General features: G+C 42.7%; 1 protein-coding gene across 1 annotated transcript in view; it reads left to right on the top strand.

Annotated features, from left to right (window-relative positions):
- map7d2b (MAP7 domain containing 2b) overlaps positions 1–21,778 on the top strand; it is a gene marked incomplete at its 3' end in the record, with an annotated part of 86,970 nt that overhangs the window by 8,282 nt on the left and 56,910 nt on the right. The window contains exons 2-3 of the mRNA XM_083632003.1: positions 2,776–2,859; positions 13,299–13,459. Coding sequence (XP_083488129.1) covers positions 2,776–2,859; positions 13,299–13,459 — 245 coding nt within the window. The remainder of the gene's footprint in view (positions 1–2,775; positions 2,860–13,298; positions 13,460–21,778) is intronic.

Genomic DNA, 21,778 nt, shown 5'->3' with positions numbered 1-21,778 from the left:
TGTGTGTGTGTGTGTGTGTGTGTGTGTGTGTGTGTGTGTGTGTGTGTGTGTGTGTGTGTGTGTGTGTGTGTGTGTGTGTGTGTGTGTGTGTGTGTGCAGACAGACATGGGTCGATAGCAGTCGTGCGGTGGCTGCATGGTTATTTTTCATGTCACTTTGACAGATTGCCAAAGAAAAACACAACAGTAAGAGGGTGAGTGCTGCACCCAGGGGTCCTGCACCAATACAGCTGCTGCTGACCTTTGACCCCAGCCAGCAGCAATATGGAGACTGACAGAAGATTTATGCAACTGGGACCCCACGACACACACAAGGCCTGTGCATAGGGGTGCACGATATATCGGCCATCTTAGCGTATCGGCCGATGTTCATAATTATTTTTTTAATATATTGTATCGATCCGATGAGCAAAATAACAGCAATGTTAATATCGGTTATCGGCATTAGCCAACATTTTCATATTGAGAGCAAACAATGCAGTAAATCTAATTTATGGGATTTTTTGTTCTGGAAATAAAGAAAGGCATTAGTTTTTCAAATTCACGTTTACATGTTTTTCACTATGTACATTTGATTACCATAGAAACTTGTTTACACAAATCATATCAACATTGGTAAATATTGGTTATTAGCCGTAACAGCAATGTTAATATCGGTTATTATCGGTATCGGCCAAAACTTTCATATTGGTGCACCGTGCAACCCTAGCTGTGTGTGTGTGTGTGTGTGTGTGTGTGCGTGTGTGTGTGTGATAGCAGCCGCGCTGGAACTATTATTAAGTAGGGGGTGCTGTAAGGAATGGAATCTCGACACTTTCATGTAACCACCTTCTCTCCCTTTAGTCGTTTTACACTACAACAGACAGCAACATAGCCATAAACACTGAACTTATTATTATTATGGAAAACCAGATTATGATGAAAATCAAACACTTTTAAAGAGAGAGCGTATGAAATAAGATTAGAGCTGGGAAGCACAAACTGTTTTTAATGCATTTTGTTGGTGGTATAGACAAGTTTCCTGGGCACTTCCGGTTTGCTTCCGGACTCGGCCGCGGTATGTCCGTCTCTTCCGGAATACAGAGAAGCGTAACGTACTAGCGTAGTAGCCATAGCGACCGCTGAAAAAATGCAAACTTGGGATCATTCTCTGAGTCTCCTGTCTATGAAAGAGTGTCTATCCCACACCCGTTGACAGTGGACACATGGGAAGATAATATGTGTAAATGGCCGAACTACAGGCAGGATTATAGCGTATTTTGAGGAATCAATGGCGGTGGACGGTAACGCGATGAACAATCTCAAAAGCTCCGAAGCGTACCAATATCTCCACAGCAACAAAGTAGGTTGGGTATGTTGTAACATACTGTATGTCAATGGTTGTAACGCTATGTATTTCATCAAATTACCCACAGTCAGGCTATCTCCCGTTGTGAATGAATATTATGGCTATTATTCCAGTGTTGTCATTAAGACTGAGGCCGATTTCGCAGCAAGAATATTTAATTGGTCGGCACGTCGTTCTCGGTAAGGACGCTTTCGTTATTGAAACAGACAACATGCATGCATGCTCCTACTGTAGCCTATCTATCAGCATTTGCAGACACTCATGAACCCATATCTTCTGGACATTGCCTTGATGAAAAAACAACGTAGCGTTAGCTAAAAGTAATAAGTGCGACAGTGTCAGTGCAGACAGCGCACAACTTGAATCTCCAGCAATAGGCTACGCACCTTAATCACTCCCACTCCACACCTGGCACCTGCGGCAGCTCTCCTGCACTCGTTCTGCACTCGTTCTCTGCTCCCATGTGGCTTTATTTGTGGTAAGCATTTTGATTCATCTCCTCATCATACGAGCGTCGGGCAACAAGCGCGAGCCATTGATTGATTGATTGATTCGCCAGACGTAGGTAAAAAGGCTTTTTACCCCCGCTAAATTGACAGCCTACGTTGGGTCTCTTTTGCTTTTGACGGCGGCAGGCACGCTTCTGTTTCTTTCCTGCCGTCTTGCTGGCCTCGGCTGAAGTAGCCTACTTGTTGCATGATCTCGATTAAAAAAAGGCCTAGCAAGGGATGTCTGTTTTGACATTTGGGTTTCCTCCTGTGTGTTTCCTCACAGCGGGTCCAGCGCTGGCCGGCGGGACTGATGCTGCTTGTTGTACGGCTTTTAAACGGCGCTCTACAGTAAAGAAAGCGTCTGCTATATTTTTCTTTTTCACCAACACTCAACATACAGGGGGCGGAAAAGATATGATGTAATAAGTCTCTATTTAAGTCGTAGCTTATTGGCAACATCACTTAGGCTGCTGTGGACGCAATGTGGACTTAACCGGAAGCCGGGGACATATAAGGCTGCTATGGCGCCGCCCTAGGCCAGCGCGGGGAAACTTGTCTATAAACACAAGACAGCCAAATCCAACAATTTCGAAAATCACATCTCTTGCCACCAGGGGGTGCTGCAGCACCCTCAGCACCCACTTTCCCACTGTGTGTGTGTGTGTGTGTGTGTGTGTGTGTGTGTGTGTGTGTGTGTGTGTGTGTGTGTGTGTGTGTGTGTGTGTGTCTGTGTGTGTGTGTGTGTGTGTGTGTGTGTGTGCGCGTGCGTGCGTGCGTGTTTACCTGCATTTGTCAGTGCTTTTCAAATGCAGGACCCACGTTTACCACTTCAGTTTTCATTGTTTTTGTATTCTATTCTTGCATATAGCTGTATTTTGCCTCGTAACCAATAATGTACCGTGAGTCATTGGGTGTGTCTCTTCTCTCAAAAACGCAGCGCTGACTCCACCCCCAGTGCAGCCGCTGACCAATAGGCATGCGTCTCCCTTGCGGACGTCATCCGATCAGAGCAGCCCAGCAGGTAAACTCCTAAACACTCCACGGCCTTTGATCTGTTGACCATTTCTACAAATTGGAGATATGACAGCATGAAGAGGAGAAACAAATCTAGCAGTTGGCAATGCTACAGGTTATGCTGGTGCCAGGACATCATAATATTTCATTTAAATATTGATGATAGTTGCCTCAGGAACCAGACCTGCACTTAGCTTATGTGTGCTTGCTTAAAGGCATACTGAGAAGGATTTTCTCCCTTGAAATAGCACAAACTCATCCAAAAATTAACGTTAGCGTAGCTTCGTTGTAGTATAAAAGCTGCTAGCTAACTGGCAGCTACCTGTCCAACAGAAAACAAGCCAACTCTGTGTCGCTTTTCATCACCAGCCTCCTTCAATACTCTCCAGATTCACTCTCGCTCTGCTTGATGTTTTGCCTCGCTGTACTTTTTTGCTGGTTTTTACCGTTCTGGCAACCGCAGGGACGAGTGGTCAGCTTTGAATGTTGTGTTTCCAAGCCACAACCAGCAAAATCCTCCTATGTATCCCTTTAACAAACATCCCATAGGCATACTTAAGACTAGAAAGGCACTTGGAGAGCGCAGACCTCCGCCTAGGCCAATTGCTTGTTTGTGAGTCGGATCAGAATCTGCTCCAAAATGTAAGTTCTTCCTTGGCTCATGCTACACCCCTCCACCAAGTTTCATGAATATCACGGCAGTAGTTTTTCCATAATCCCGCTGACAAACAAACAAACAGATAAATAAACAAACAAATGGCACCGAAAACATATTAACCTCCTTGGTGTGTGTGTGTGTGTGTGTGTGTGTGTGTGTGTGTGTGTGTGTGTGTGTGTGTGTGTGTGTGTGTGTGTGTGTGTGTGTGTGTGTGTGTGTATGTGTGTGTGTGTGTGTGTGTGTGTGTGTGTGTGTGTGTGTGTGTGTGTGTGTGTGTGTGTGTGTGTGTGTGTGTGTGGGTGTGTGTGTGTGCGCACGTGCGGAAACGGACAGAGCTGGGAACTGGATTCATACATGCAAGGCCAAGTTTGAGTCTTGTGTGGTTCATGAGCCTGTGACATAAACAGAAGGTTCCCAGTTCGATCCCTGCAACAGACCAACAATATCTCACAGCAGACAGCAGGATCCAGTGTTGGCACAGTTGATGCCACACTCACCACAACAAAAAGCCTGAGATGGGCACTTGAGACTTGGTGACTTGGACCAAAGGCGACCTGAGTCCCTGTTTCGCTGACTTGCGATTTGACTTGACAAAAAAATAAATTACTTGAGACTTGACTTGGACTTGGAAGTTAAAGACTCATGACTTGACTTGACTTGAGATGTGATGACTCGGTGACTTGTGTTCATGCGCGATTATACGTTGGTGCACTGGCTGCACGTGCAACCCCTAGTGGCCAGATGATTTTTATTTATTTCTTTACTTTTTTTTTTTTTTTTTAATATATTTCTTTTACCTTTTATTTATACATGGGGAGTCTCACTGAGAGCAATGCTCTCTTTTTCAGGAGTGCCCTGTTCAGAATGTGTTGTCATATCCTACTATAGCATTCAGTGTATCCTATACAGTTATCTATTTGTGGAGGTACACCACAATAGATTTTGAGCACCACAAATAGATTTTGACTGCGACATATTAATTTCAAGTAGTTGACTGCAAACACCTGCTTTAGGGGCCCACTAGATGGTGCTCTGAGGCCCACCAGTGGGCCACGGTTCAGTGGTTGGGAAACACTATCATGCAGATAGAATAGGCTATATAAGGAGACAATTATTTTTTCATCACTGTAAAGCCACAGCATAGTGAAGAGGATATTAATGTGATGTGTGTTGTTCTTCATATCTACTAGCCTTTTCATTTTGCTCTGAGTGCCCCAGATTAATGCATTTTATTTTAAAATTTACAAAATGTCTTTAACCCCCCTACCAGAGTAATATTGACTTCGGGGTGGTGCAACCCCTGTTTGGAAGGTCTAGAATCGCCTATGCTTGTGTTCATCAGTTTAAATAAATATAAAACTTAAAGCAGCTACGAGCAACTTTTTCGATTGTTATTAAACAGTATAAATTTAATATCAATGCATCACATCTTACCTCTAATAGTCGACGTGACCAAAGCCGTGTGTATCTGAGATTGCTCCCTAACGTTGTTCGTTATTTAGGGAAGGGGCCACTGGAGGAAAATAGGGGAGGGTAATCTTGTTTTGAATTTAGTTTGAGGGAGGGTACATTCTCTTTAATTTGAGTCCAGGGGAGGGGTATACAATTTTGATTAGATAAAAATATATAAACTTTTTGTTTGTGTGTAATGTTTGCTTTTCGGACTTCAACAACTACTGAGTTGCTTCATTTACACCCCTCCTGTCCAAACTGTTTGGTATGTCCCGGTGCATTGTTTCTCTTTGGCGGTCTGATCTGTCGATCTTTGTGCTTGGCCTATCCAGACAGTAGGCGTGTACAGTATCTGGCCAATCAGTGGGCTCTGTTTGCCTCGACGGAGGGCTGGGGTCTTGTACGCACTGCTGGGGTAACCTATACGTTCATATCAGCGAGGCTGCGACAGGCTGGTGTGCTGTTGCTGCTTTCTTTCGGGAGCGCGAGTGGCTGACTCATTGTGATACTAATAGTTTGATTTGATTGTATAACTTAGTGTAAGACCACCATCCTGCGGGAGCCCTTACACGTAATTATTGTTGCTGCGTGCTATCATGACGTGGTGATATGTAACAAGTGTCAACCAACCTGTGCTGTGATGCTATGAGCTGTTTTAATTAAAACATATATATATATTTTTGTCGATAATAAAGATTCCTATTTTAATATTAAGCTGCTTCTTGGTGTGTGTGCCTTAACGGCGTTGGAGCCTGTGGCTGTGGTCTCTAGGTGCCACAATATGGAAGTAGGCTACATTTCCAGCACGAAAAGTCGAGCAAACAAACATGGCATCACAAAATATATATGGGCTCTATCGTTACGCCAGATAAGTCTAGGAAGTCACAGTAGAACCGAGTTACGGCTCACTCATCTCCTAAATTATGTAAAGTCTACAAGGGATATTTATACCACCAGGATGACATATATGTTTCACATAGGGTTGTGTTTTGATTTCGAGATTTTATTTTGTCCAATATTGAAATGTTCGACAATTGCATGTTGTGTTAACATTATTTCTATCTACCTTTCTATCTATTTAGGCTAATTTGGATGCTATTTGTTATCGAAATGTACCTCAATGGATGCTGGGAGATTTTACATGTGTGGCTTTGTGCCTGTCTGCTGAGGGAGTGAGAGAGAGAAAGAGAGGGGGGACAGAGAGTGGAGAGTCCGCCACATAGAACCGGCTAACTTTTTTCCATCAGTCATTCACTGCTATTTAAACACAAATATTGATATACACAGACTGAAGATTGTTTCACAAGCGAAAATAGCATTATAGCGACCAGAGGAGGCGGTCGCTCTGATTGGTGACAGTTCTGCTCTTAAGAAGCGCAAAGGATTATGGGAGTTCATGTTCTTGTGGGAAGCTTCTTACTGTACAGTTAAAAACGTGGTTTAGTGATGTTGTGCATATGTTTTGATTGCATTATGTGGTATTATGGCAATGTTTGTGTGACCAGGATATGTTTAGTTTTACAATGTAGCCACCACGACTGAGACTGTTAGTGTGTTTGATCACCTCTGGCCGGAGTTTCTGGAAATGTTAGGTTAAAAGTAAGATATCTGTGTCAGTCTGCATTCTTCCACGCAAACTTGCCACAATATTGTTTGGGGAGGGTTAATTATAATTTTCAAATCGCTTCGGGAGGGTCAAGGAAAAATATATTTTGATCAGGGAAGGGGCACAGCTTTTTATTTCAGAGCACACCAAATTCCTCCAGTGACCCCCTTTCTAAATAACGAACGGTCCCTTAGGTGATTAAGTCTATAGTCTGTCTAAACTCGCGCCAACAGGGGGCTCTCTAGAGCGACCGGACCGGGTAACCCGGAAGTGAAACGCGGAAGTGAAACCAGGAAGTGAAACGCAGCTGCCTTTTTACGCCGTTTGCGCTGCCTAGCAACATAACATAAACAATGTGAACGCCACGCATACTCGCGGGAACATCTCTCGTTATATTCTAACAGGTTTTTTGGAAGTTATTTTGTGGTTATGGCCGAAGTGGCTGCTGCAAACCGTTTCATTTCAATTCCTGATCTGCCCTGGCTACAGACACACTAACACTGGCCGATTCACTCGGGGTTCAAGCGAGACTACTCTGCGTTGGTATCGTCGACTATTAGAGGTAAGATGTGATGCATTGATATTAAATTTATACTGTTTAATAACAATCGAAAAAGTTGCTCGTAGCTGCTTTAAATATTAACATGTTCAACGTTGTCAAGTGTATGTCTGAAGTTATCCGGTATGCGAGTGCAAGCTGGAAATTGTCATGATTGGATGACTGGCTGTCAGTCACGCTCCTCTCACTGGACGGTTTTGTTTTTTCAAGGAGAGGGCACTTATGTTAGTAGTTAGTTAAGTAGTTTGACTTTTGTTTGATTACATCTATTTAACTGAATATCAATAATTATACAAATTAAATTCATTGTCATACTTTTTGAACAGGTTAGATAAATTGGCCAATAATATCACTATTAGACAGGTACTAATACCTTGTCTTTTTTCTTTGTAAAGGAAGGTAAGACTGCAGTATCTTGGGCTGAAAAAAAGTGATTTGATTTGGGACTTGACTTGCCTTAACTAAAGACTTGACTTGACTTGACTTGACATAACCTGTGACTTGACTTGACTTGACTTGACTTGACTTGACTTGACTTGCCCAAAACAAAATGACTGGGGACTTGCTTGAGACTTTGGTTAAATGACTTGGGACTTACTTGACACTTGGAACAAATGACTTGGGACTTAATTGAGACTTGGACCAAAGTGACTTGGTCCCATGTCTGCAGAAAGCAGCCAGGACTAAATCAGGTTTTATGTGACATCTTGGTTGACGCTGAGGAATGATAAGAAACTATAGATGTCCTGAAACTGCTTCAGCATTGTATCTGTTATTCTATCATGCTTGCATTTTAATCTTTTTGCATCGGGCTTGGCAGCAGCATTGCCACCAATGTCTTTTTAGGGAATTTTGCTTTTCTGTTTTTGTGCTGATGATACTTGTTTCCCTTGATTTTGATGGGGGAGAATTGTACAGACGCCTGGATAGTTTCACTAAATCACTTCACTACATCAGGGAAATTTCATACTCGAATTGAACAATTTGATGAATCATGCTCCTTCTGTCTGAACCTAGGGGAAGTGTGTCCATCAGCACCCATGCATCCTGAGACATTGAACCCTAACCCAGTGGTTCTCAAAGTGGGGTCTGGGGACCCCCAAGGGTCTTTGAGGGGGTTCCAGGGGGTCCCCAGCCAAAAGGGGGGTAATTTATTTTCGCAATAATTCCATTCATAAGTAACACAATGACTATTTTGGTCAAGGGTTTTATACACTTTCTGTAATAAAACATCTAAAAGCATCAATCTTATTATCATATGGGGACCCTGGGACAAAATCCTATCAAATGGGCGTCCGTGGTCTAATCTTTGTCAGGTTATGGGTCCTTCATATGAAAATAATTGAGAACCACTGGTCTAGTCTACCAACCACTCAAAGTGCTTTACAACACATTCCTACATTAACCCATTCACACAGATGGTGGCAAACTACCATGCAGGGTCCTCGCGTAACCATCAGGAGCCATTTGGGGTTCAGTATCTTGCCCAAGGACACTTTGACATGCGGACTGGAGGAGCCGGGGACCAAACCACCGACCTTTTGATGAATAGACAGACGACCCGCTCTACCTCCTTGAGATATACATTCTGTAATAAAACATCTTAAAGCAGGACTAAACCCCCAGATTTCTGGCTGAACGGCATGCTGCTTGATTTGAAAACTCTGCAGGCAAGATGGCCGCCTATACTCCCTTCTGTACCCTGGCAGAATAAACTATCATAACTTGGCCAATAAGTATCTAAGATACAAAATAAAACAAATTGTAATGTCTTTATTTGTTGTAGAATGCAGAAGACATGTAACTGTTTAGTTAAACTCGCATTCCAGGAATATTGTATTTACTGCGCTGCTCTAAACATAACGTAGTTGGCTCGAGCCTCTTTCGTCCTGGAACCCACTTGCTTTGCGCCAGAACACACTCGATTTGGGGGTGGAACACGCCAGGATTGGCCAACGCCAACGCCAGTGCCCAGAACTGTCAAATCAAATCATCGACAGAGACGCTATGGCCCGCCTCCCAGTATTTTCAGTGTATCAGAGATAGAGAACGATAAATGATAAATATAGCCACGTTATAAACAACAAACTAACGCTGGTGATCTGTATGGAAACAGTGTTACTCGAAATGGTTAAAAGTTATATAAATTTGGTCATTCAGTGGCGTTTTACTACCATGAAACATAACTAGCTAGCCGCTAACATTAGCCACAGGAGGCGATTACACCATGAGGCATTGCTCTTAAAGGGCTCGCGCCGCATGAACTACAGTAATAATCACATGGGGAGGAAAAACAAAATCCCTTTATAGGCAAAATAATTGAAAAGGTTGTTTACCTACAACTCAATAGATTCCTAACCTCAAATGATCTCCTAGATAAACTCCAATCAGGCTTTCGCCCCCATCACAGCACCGAAACCGAGCTTACTAAAGTCATAAATGACATTAGAATGAACTCAGACTCAGGCAAAAATTTGATTCTAGTACTACTGGATTAGCGCTGCATTTGACACTGTTGACCACTCAATATTATTGGACAGGCTGGAAAACTGGGTTGGGCTATTGGGTACGGTCCTCCAGTGGTTCAGGTCCTATCTCCAAGACAGGAAGTACTTGGTTTCCATTGGCAATTACACATCTGACCTAACTAGTATGACATGTGGGGTGCCTCAAGGATCCATTATGGGGCCTGTTCTATTCAACCTTTATATGCTCCCTTTAGGCCTAATTATGCATAAAAACAAAATAGCTTATCATAACTATGCAGACGACACCCAGCTGTATACATCTCTTTCCTCAGGTGACTATGCTCCCATAGACTCACTGTGCCAGTGCATCGACCAAATAAATAACTGGATGTGCCAGAATTTCCTACAGCTAAACAAAGACAAAACAGAGGTGATCGTCTTTGGTCCCAAAGAACAAAGGCTTAAAATCACTACACGCCTTGAGTCTCGATCCCTGAAGCCAAAGGATCGAGTTAAAAATCTTGGCGTTATTATTGATTCCAATCTCAACTTTAACTCCCACATTAAGTCTATCAGAAAATCAGCTTTTTATCATCTTAAAAATATAGCAAGAATTAGGAGCCCTATCTTCCCAGTGGCCTTAGGCGCAAAAACTGGCGTTAAACGGAAAAAAACACGCCTTGCGCCTGCCTCGGGAAGATATACACATGGTTTTAGCCCCCGAAATGCGCTTTACGCCGAAGAGGCGTGGCGCAGTGCCAGAATAGGCCAGAATGGGCGTTTCGGCCTTAAATACCGACCTAACGATATCTTCCCCCCTGGCATTAATTTAGCGCTTTGCGCATTTGAAAACCAGGCCTTATTCAGTACGCCGCGGATATTCCACGCACGGCTCTCCTCTGCCGATCTCACACTTTCTCCCCCTCTCTCTCTCTCACTCCCTCTCTCTTGCGCTCAGACAGGCACAAAGACAGATGAAAAAAAAGTTGTTATACCGTACGTACGTAGTATAACAACATGACAGTTTTTTATAACATGACAGTTTTGAGCCCCTGTCATTCAGAGGCTGTTGCATCATCCTACCTGTGCAGTGGGGGAGAAGAAAAGGCGAGAGAAAACGAGATCATTCTGCCCAAACAAATGTTCACTGCGCCGGCTCCCCTACCAAAGCCACACATGTGAAATCTCCCAGCATGCATTGAGGCTAATACATTTCGACAATAAATAGCAACCAAATGAGCCTAAATAGATAGAAAGGTAGATAGAAATAATGTTTCAATATTGGACCAAATAAAACATCGGATTTAATATAGAAAAATTGATTTATTCTATTATGCAAACCCTATGAGTCCTCTGTAAGTTTTTAGCTCTTTTTGTAACTGCTGCGCATGTCGCTTAATGCACTTTTTATGCGCTTTCTTAAAGTTCTGTTGTGATGCTTTTAAATGTCTATTTTATTCTCTTCTTTTATTCTTTTATTTTCTTGTGTTAACCATTTTATGTGAAGCACTTTGAATTGCCTCTGTGTATGAAATGTGCTATACAAATAAACTTGACTTGACTTGACTTCAAATGTGGAAATTTTGACCAGAATCCTTCACACACCACCCCAAAAGTCATATATATTGGTTAAAAGCTGAAAAAAAGTGTTTTGGGGTTTAGTCCTGCTTTAAAGCAAAAATCAGATGGGGACCCTGCGACAAAATCTTATCAAATGGGGGTCTGTGGTCTAATTTGTGTCCGTTTAGGGGTCCTTGATGTGAAAAGGTTTGAGAACCACTGGACTAGCCCAGGGCCCTGAACTCTGACCTTCCTGAGGAGGGGGAAGAGAAACAATGCATTTCTCCAGTAGGGTATCACAAAGACACATCCTAGTTTTTCAGCATACTGCAAAATATACATGCCGGCTTGAGCTACAACCATCTAACTATCGTTGTAATTCACTTATCAACCCACTTTGTATCATTATAATCTAGTATATTTATTGTCCTATAAGCATGTTGTTTGTATGTTTACCTTCTCTGACAAGGACTCTGAATGTGAGTCCTTGTCAGTCCCATGTGGTAGCGAGTGAATGAATGAATGAATGAATGAAAGTTTTATTTACGTGTCAGGACAAATTACATGACCCATCCCACATGGGATTATCAGACACATCAACATAAAGTTATTACCTTACCGATTCCTGTGCATAAACAATACATTCAGGAAATGGACAGCAAAACACAGATTTAGCTACAATATGTAAGTAAAATATATGAATTATCTATCATATGTCATCTTTTTCCTCCTATCCCACGCATGTGAGATATATTCGGAAAAAGCGAAGATGTTGTCAAAAAGAAATTCAAGTATGGCTCCTTCTTCAAAATCTAACAGGTTTAGCTCAGGGGAGTGAACTTTTTTCAATAGTATCTCTCGTAAGTCATGATACAATGGGCAGTACAAAATAAAATGAAATTCATTCTCCACTTCCTTCAACTCACAATATTCACAAATCCTATCCTCCTCCACCGTCCCTCTGTATCTACCAGTTTCAATATGTAAAGGCAGGATACCACATCGTAACTGAGCACATAAGGACCTCTTGCTTTTAGGTAAATTAAACATAACATATTTTTCACATTTAAATTCATTTTTAAATAAACAATAATTTCTTAATTTTGGCTTCTGCCAAATTTCTTCAGTCCAAGACTGTAACCAGTTAGCACGGATCTGAGATTTAAACAGCTCTACATTTATACACATTCTTTGAGAGTAATATTCTCCAAAACCACACTCCTGAAACAGGTCTGACATTTCTGAGACCCACTCCCCTTCAACAGACAGGTCCCAGAAGAAAATCTGACTAGCAACCCTATTGGTTGGTAAGTCCAGCAGTCTGTTCCAGAGGTTCACCATGCTGGCTTTCCATCTGACCACACAAGGGTCCCACCCCATTTCTCCACTAACTGCCGGAAGAGGAGCATATTTGTGAAAACCCAAAAGTAGCGAGTAGCTCGGTTAAACTCACTCCCCAGTATAAAGGCCTGGTAATCTGCTCCGCCAAGTGGCATAGTGGTTAACGTATGCACTTTTGAAGCGAGAGGTCGGTGGATCAAATCCCACTCCACCCCTGGGCAAGTGCTTATGGGTTGCTGCCAGTGCTGTCAACACAACACAGGTTACAAATGTCCAATCAGTGTGTGACAATCAGTTAGATTTGTACATCCCTCTTTATTTCTCATTCATTTGCAAATTGGACACGTCCCAGTTAGCAAGGAGAGAGAGAACACACAGGGTAAGACTGCCTCTCCAGCTGGTGGGGCAGTATGTGGTCTGTCCCTTTCATCTGTCACTGGTGCCGCTCTCACACACACACACAAACACACACGCATGCACGCACGCACACGCACACACGCACACGCACACACACACACACACACACACACACACACACACACACACAGCATCATATATGGTACAGTGTGCATGTGCTGTGTATTATTCATAGACTGTAAAAGAAATGGACAGAGTGAGCGTCACCCATTGGTTTGTGGATTCCCGTTTTGAAACCTCTGGTTCGGCATTTTGGCCGCTGCCATCTTGGTTTTTTGGATCCAGAAGTGACGTAGTTGTAGCTGTATTTGGCCTCAATGCGACTAAACAAAATTGCCCCCTCGGTATTAGCGTGTTAACACGACGCGCGTGTGTGTATTTGCAGACGTGTGGGAGGTGCTGCGGGATAAGGAGCGCCGCGCGCAGCAGCAGCTGGAGCGGCAGGCCGAGGAGCGAGGGAGGAAGATGGAGGAGCAGAGGAGGAAGGAGAAGGTGCGCCGGACAGCCGCCGAGGAGAAGAGACGGCAGCAGCACGAGGATGACAAGGTCAGAGGTCACAGCACACCTACGCCAGAGACCTTTAATGTAGATAGAGACACCCCACTGCAGGCTCCACCAATAATAAGGCCCAATCCCAATTCTTATTTGACCCCTACCCCTCGTACCCCCCTCACTTCCCCCCCTTGCCCTTCAAAACGAAGCCACAAGGGGTAGAGGTTGAAAACAATCACCTAGGAAATGGGACACCACTCATTACGTCATCACTTTGCCAAACTCTGATAATAAAGCTATTTCTGGTTCAAACATTGTTAGAAGTCTGCAGATTCTCATAGATACACTACTTTTGTCATCATATTGCATATTACCAGAAATTAATAAATTAAATTATTGATAACTTATTAATATTTCCAGAAAGGTTTGGTGGCTATTTAAATTATACAATTTTATTAGTTGACTGGTTTGCTCAGGAGTCACTGGAAAACATGAGTATAACATTATAGTAGGCTAGAGCTACTATAATGTTATACTCAAATTTACGTTGATATTGTACATAATATTCAGTTTTTAGATTATCATTATCAGTTTATGGAGATTTTTATGGAGTCATTATGGATCTGGGTTGTCCGTCCGTCCGTCCGTCCGATGTCAAATTTGCCTCAAACATCGACTTAGACTCAAGGATGATCTGATTAGATTTTGGTGGTCAAAGGTCAAAGGTCAAGGTCACTGTGACCTCTCGAACGCCATTATCAAGCTTGTTAACGCGATATCTCAGGAATGCCTTGACGGAATTTCATCAAATTTGTCTCAAACATCGACTTGGACTCAGCACTGGGTGAAAGCTTCAGGCCAGACGTCCCGCACAAAGAAATCAAATGTGAGTTCATGTGACCGGCTGGTTAACCAGGCTACTTCTCTCCATAACATCGAATAAAAAATGTTTAAAAATAAACAAGGATGATATCATACAGATTTGTGCCTTCTAAAGGAACATACCATTTCACAACTAGCTCGCCCCGTGTTAAGTCTAAGTCTACCTTGGCTGGTTAGGGCATTATGGCTAATAATCAAAATGTCATTGCAGAATATGAACGGGAACATACTCTTCCAGAACCGAGGTGTCACGTGACTGTGGAGCTCTATTGTCTTAGATTTTGGATATCGTAATATTGTGTAAGTGTTGTCTTTTCCTGGTTTAAAGGCTGCATTACAGAAAAGTGATGTCATTTTCTAAAATGAATTATTGATTAAATGATTGACTGTTCTTGTTCTTGCTCTTCTATTATTTGCCTTTACCCACTTAGTCATTATATCCACATTACTGACGATTATTTATCAAAAATCTCATTGTGTAAATATTTTGTGAAAGCACCAACAATAGTCAGGGAAGGAAACTCTGTCTTTGCATTTTATTTTGATCACAGTCTTGTTTTAATAAAAGTGCTCATGACATCTCACAGGTCTTTGACTTAGAACTCAACATTTAGCCCACTTCATAGAAAATACTAGCCTATATATTGTGTATCGCCATTCAGCTAAAAATACAGAGATATGGGTCCCTATCGTTGCATCGGCGCTGTTTCTAGGCCGAGCGGCTGGCGCAGCTCAAATCAGTGGGCGTGGACCAGCGCACTTGATATCGTCGTGCTGGCGCTAGACGCAGCCTCAACCATTACAACCACGCCTTTTAAGCGTAAAATTATGCACCGTCATGCTCATTGGATAACTGCAATAAACGAATCGCACGCTTGCCTTTTTAGCTCCAATTCCAGTGATCCCGCAAAACCAGACGAAAGCCAAACGCTCTGCCCCCCCCCCCCCCCCCTCCCTTCATCCAGTCTGTCTGTCTGCATTATAGGCTATTATTCCATATTATTATGCTTCTCAAACCAATCTAACTGCAGTTTCAATACTGCAAGCATGTAAATACGCTACACTATAGCAAGATCAAAGTGAAAATAATGTACTAAATGCATCAGCTAGAAAAATATAGCCTATTAGATTGGTGAAAGTTTGTCCAGAAAGATATCGTTTTCTCTCCCCTGCTGCAGGTAGAATGATGCACATAAATATACCCTACATTATGTAAAGTCATTGCATAAATGTGTTTTTATTGTAAAACTAAATGCCAAGTAGGGCCAAGTTATTGGAGCGGACATCACAGTATAGCACATCACAGAAGCGCGTTCCGCTGTCACTTATCTAAATCACGTTAAACCCACAAGGGGTATATATAGGCTCAAGAGGACATATATGTTTCACATAGGGTGGTGTTTCATTTCGATGTTTTATTTGGTCCAATATTGAAATGTTCTACAATTGCAGGTTGTCTTACCATTACACATTATTTTAGATCTACCTTTTATATCTATTTCGGCTCATTTGGTTGCTATTTAGTAGCGAAATGGAGGACCCAATTGCATGCTGGGAGTGGACATTCACAGGCAGTAAACTTACAACTGCTATTTCCTATGGGAAGCTGGGTGCTGCTATGTGTTGTGTCTGTTTGAGCGAGGGAGTCAGAGAGAGAGAGAGAAGGGTGACTCAGAGGCAGAAGAGCACTGGCGCACTGAATAGGCCTGGTTTCAGAGAGAGACAGAGAAGGGTGACAGGGGAGAGGCACAAGTGCACTGGCGCACTGAATAGGCCTGGTTTTCAAAGGCGCAAAGCGCTAAATTTACGGCAGGTGCGAAGATAGCAGTACGCTGGTATTTAAGGCCGACACGCCCACTTTGGCCCATTCTGGGACTGCGCCACGCCCATTCGGCCTAAAGCGCATTTGGCAGCGTAAAGCCATATTGATATCGTCCCAAAACAGGCGCAAGGCACGTTTTTTTGCGTTTAAGGCCCGTTTTAGCGCCGAAGGCTTGTGGGAGAATAGGGCCCATGGGGCCCTATCTTCGTACAGGCGATATCCCCTATTAGCGCTTGCGCACCTGTTTGCGCGTGCCTTAAAGCAGGGAAGATTACAGTCCGCTGTCCAGGTGTTATGCCGAGGTTTGCCCCCCCCCCCAGGCAGCAGCAAAACGCATCCCCACCTCACGGGAACATATATCGTAATGATTTATACAGAAACATAACTGTTTAAAAATGATATAATTGTTTGGGTAATAATAATAATAATAATACATAAGTTTTATATAGCGCTTTTCTGGGGAACTCAAAGACGCTTTACAATACATAGAAAAATAATACAGTAAACAGAACTAAATAACAAGAACGAAAACAAATACAAATCAATAGATTGCAGAGATGGAATGGTGGTTAGAGGTAGAAGTCAGATATTGTAGGCTGTTTTGAAGAGGTGGGATTTGAGTTGGGTTTTGAAGGAGGTGAGTGAGTCGGAGTTTCTGATATTGAGGGGCAGAGAGTTCCAGAGGGTTGGGGCAGCGATGGCAAAGGCTCTGTCCCCCGTGGTGCGGTGCTTGGTTTTGGTGATGGGGGTGAGGAGGTTGGCATCAGCAGAGCGGAGACGGCGGGTGGGGGAGTGGCGCTGGAGGAGATCTGTTAGGTAAGAGGGGGCCAGATTATTGAGGGCTTTGTAGGTGATGAGCAGGGTAGACGTGACCTCCCTGTTTTTAAGTTAAAACAGCCCCAAAATATGGTGGCGATGCATGGTGGTGTGGGGAAGCATAACTCGTCACAACAACGGGCGCAAATGCAGATTAGAGGCGTGCCAAATCATTTATGCACGGTGGGTTATAGCAGGTGAAGGTGAATAGCCTATACCAGGGGTGTCAGACTCATATTAGGTAGAGGGCCGGATTTGTTCAACTGAGACCTCATGGGGGCCGGATTTTTTTTTTTACTAAAATCAATTCGACTCATTTACCCATTTACTTCACAAAACAAATACTGCTCTTTCCATTTCTCTTGAAACTGCCTGCATTCCGTGTCAACCTTTCTCTTTTTCGACAGCATCTTGTTGATTCCTTTGTTTTTTGGTAGGTAGCCGAATGCGCGATTCAATTCCAGCGTGGCATCATGGTGGCTTTGTTTACACCGATGACCTACTGACATACTTCCTTGTAGTGCAGGTTAATTAACTTATGAATGAACTCTTAGCTTGCTTATTAGCCACACGTAGTTCATGATAATGGGGTGCGAATTTAATAATAATAATAATTAATTTTTATTTTTATTTTTTTATATTCCAAAACATCTCGCGGGCCGGATGAAACCTGCCCGGCCCGCGGGCCGTATCTCTGACATCCCTGGCCTATACCATAACCCCTCCTTGCAATGTGATAAAAGTTTCTCAGTGAATTATAGTAGATTGCCTCACCGAATAATCTGCTGGTTACCCAATTTTAGCAGCAGAATTTGATGTCCTGGGGTGGCACGTCTGTGCGTAATGACGTTTCTGCGCTGTGCGGAGATTATGGTGCAATCAAGCGCAGCGAGTGTTTTAGCGCCTGGAGCGCAGCTAAGAGGTGCTTTTCAAAGCTCTTAGCGCAAAGTAATTGCACGCTGCTGACGATAGGATAATGCCATCTATCCCCACATTTTAGCTCTGAAACGCCTGCTTTGGCATGTGACACGCCTATTCCCAGTACAATTATAACAGGCATGCGCTTGTGCCCGCCCCCAATTTGCATTGCGCACAGCGTTAAACGAGCACAAACGCTAAATTACTGCTTTTGCGAAGATAGGGCCCATGATTTTTGGTCCATGGATATTGCCCAGCCCTACTTAACGTTGATGTTCTGCTTGAAATTACCACTGGGAGGTTAACATTAACTTTTTGTTTGTTTTTTGCTGTCGGCAGCTTTTATTTACAGTAAATCCATAAATCAGTAAATATGACATGAATGCAGCTTCTCTGTCGTTCACATTCACAAACTAGGAAACTAGATCATAGAAATAACATGATTGGCTTGCGTGTATCACTTTCCAGCAGTGATCAGCTCTTGGCTGTCTGCCGCAGAATTGATGATGAAGTCATCCATAACCAAGTCAATGCATTTTCTGATACAGAGCACAGTTCCTGCTCTGTTTATGCTGAGTTTAAGAAAAAAGGAAGCAATTAATAATGCTGTAACTCAAATTAATTTGTATCAGCTGAGTAATCACATGCAATTACCTGAAGTGTGTCCGATTTGGCTGATTCACTGCATTGGACTTAAAGCAGGACTAAACCCCCAGATTTCTGGTAGAACGGCATGCTGCTTGATTTGAAAAAACCTATGGGAAAAAACAAGAAATTAAGGCGAAGATCGTCTCCTCTTGTCTCACTTATACTCTTTGGCTGGGTCAGACAGGAAACCTCTTTCGGAAAACGACGCCATGACAGTTTGCCCACCTCGTCAAGAAAAACCTTATATGAGACCTACAAAATCTTTATAAATATCAACAACTAGTCAACGCTTGTGGCCTGTATGGAAACAGCGTTGCTCAAAATGGTTGAAAGTTATATCAATTTGGTCATTCAGTGGCAAACTACTTTATTGCCATTGACTCCCATGTAACGATCGTTAACGCGAGGTTATCGGTAGCCGGCAGTCGCAGCAGAACACAAACCCAGGACAAACCCCCCGCTCTGAACACGCTCTAATGTAATCACAATGGGAGATTTCTGCACGTTATTAACTTGTCCAACTTGTCCTCTAGACTGCCATGAAGTCCGTTTTTAATTTTCGTTTGGGGGGTTTTCGTGATTCATGTCAAAAGGTGCAGTGCGCCATGAAAGAATCACCCCCTTCTTTTTCCTCTTGTTTAGCGCGAGACGCAGCACAAACACAACATTTTCCCCCTCCCTCCTCCTGGTTGAGTGGTTCTCAATGTGGGGTCAGGGGACCACCAGTGGTCATTGAGAGGATTCCAAGATTCTCTGTTGTCTCTCAACCTAATATGGAATTCTGGACAAAATCATATCTAGCTACATAAAAAAAAAAAAAAATCTGATTTGCATCTGAGAAACCAAATCTCATCATATTGGGGGTCCATGGCCCCAATGTGAACTAAATTAGGGCTCCTTAGTATGAACAAGGTTGGGAATGATTTACAGCAACACAATGCAATTTCCTTCCTTTTATTTCTATTTATGATTATAGTGGCTTTTATTGATAGTATTATGTTACATCACCACATGGCCATCTTGGTAGGAAAATAACAGGCAATTGTAATTAATTAACAGGTGATTAACAGGTCAAGTGACACAAACAGCCAATGAGCTGTGTGTATTGTAGCGCCATATTGGTAGGAAAATCCTTGTGACATCATGGGAATAGGCTTGGAGTTGTGAGGAGCCGGGAAAGGGTACAGGGGGAGTAGGGGAGTTACTATGTTGAAATCCCATAGTCTTTGGTTCATCGTGACGTCAGGTTGGACCACATTTTGTGCAATTTTGAGGGCAAAAAAAAAGCAGGGTTGAACCCATAGACGGCACTTATGCAGCTGAAAATGATACAAATGGTAACAGATTGGTCTCAAATGTGGAAATTTTGACCAGAATTCTTCACACACCACCCCCAAAGTCATATATTGGTTAAAAGCTGAAAAAAGTGTTTTGGGGTTTAGTCCTGCTTTAAGGTCACCGTATAGGCTACTTGCTGCAGCAATTAATTTAAGCAGGTTGGTACGATCAAGAAAGGACATAGTTGTGGGGAAAAACAAAAAGCCAGAGTCCTCTGTGTGAACAGGCTTGCTGGTCTAGTAGAATTCTTCACACACCGACCTGCCTGTCTGTAATTGGTCTAAATAAAATATGTGATTGGAAATTTTCGACTTTGTGATTTAAAGTATCTCTCTCTCTCTTTTCTGCTCTGTCACTGATGCTGAAAGATGCACGGTGGCTACAGTAGCTCCCAAAATTGACATCGGTAAAACAACTTGAAAAGGGGAAATAAAAATCATAATTTTCACCATTCTTCTGCATCTTTAGTGGTGCAGGCATTGCTTTGTTTTTGGGGCATCATGAGGCTGAGAACAGCTGATATAATCTGTTTTAACAGCTGACTCAATATAATCTGTTTTAGTGGCTAACATAAATTCACTGTAATGTTTATCCGGTAAGGCTCACAGCTTGACCTACAGCGAGACGTGTCGGTCATGATTTAGTGCTGTGGGGTGCTAAGCAGCAGATGAAGGGTTAACAAGCTCTGTGTATCGGTGACAGTCTGGTCCACAGAGGGTTCAACCATTCCGCTCAGAGCAGAGGGGGGTTCTGTGTCTTTATTGACCTGAACGCTCTACTTCCATGCTAAGAACAGCCCTCCTCTCCACACACTCATGTGCATAACTTAATGGCATAATGATTAGTCAGGCTCTTGGGGCATGGGGGGGACTGAACAGTGACATCATCGGCAGCGTATCATGTGTCGTTTACTGGAACAGGCAGTGGATGTGTCCAGCGCTGTAATAGCACATCTTTCATTCACCTCTGAGAAGAAAAGGGCCTTCTGAGAACCAGCAGACCAGCAGTTCCCAACCTTTTCCCACTCATGGCCCACTTGAAAATGTCAAACATGTTGGTGGCCCACATCACATCCGACCATAAACTGTACGGAGGTCAAATCATGTGTTCTCAGAGCCCTTTTATTTGAATGATAAAAGGAGCTGTCCATCAGCACCGCACAGAAACCAGAAACTAAAAGTGAGGAGCTGTCTGCAATACGCTAATTAACAAATAATTGATTACAAATTAAATAATGGTATCATTGCAGTGCATAGTACTTCGCAGTGCATAGTATAGTATAATACAACATAGTGCAGTATAGCATAGTGCAGTATAGCATAGCATAGACTAGAATAGTAGTATTCTACTATTGTCATGATACTAGAATTTTTTTTAAACAAGGTTTATTTTCAATTTTGAAAGTAAAAGCAAGGCATTACACGAGAACATGAACTGAAGATTGGGCTCATAGCTCCAGTAGCTCCAGTATCCCTCCCATTCATCCCCCTCCTACCCCCATACTAGAATTTCTAACTTCGTTACTGATATACAGGAAAATATGGATACTTGATGCCGTTTTCGATGCCACGGGGTAAATGACAACACATCAAGAGGCATACTAATAAAATTGAAAATAAAATGTAAAAAACAGGCATAATAATAAAAGGAGAGAGATGGATGGACGGACGCACGCTTCTCCATAATCTTGGCCTGATAAAACTCATTACAAACTTTGCACTTACACAGCAGATTACTGCTGCTCTAGTCATCAGCCTATCACAACACTTTTAGCTTGTTAAAGCAACAGATACCCACCAATGGTAGGGAGGGAAAAATCAGTTGTATGTTTGATTTTTCATTAAGAGAAAGCACTGCTTTTATTGATACTGTTGCAAATGAGTGAGTATTGTATCCGTTTCAAATGTTATACTTTTGACATCCTTACTACAGCACCATGAAATAATATA

Source organism: Poromitra crassiceps (assembly GCF_964638095.1).
Source record: "Poromitra crassiceps genome assembly, chromosome: 2".
Taxonomy (NCBI): Eukaryota; Metazoa; Chordata; class Actinopteri; order Beryciformes; family Melamphaidae; genus Poromitra; species Poromitra crassiceps.
Note: the sequence above shows the minus strand (reverse complement) of the source record. Positions and strands in the feature narration are given on the sequence as shown.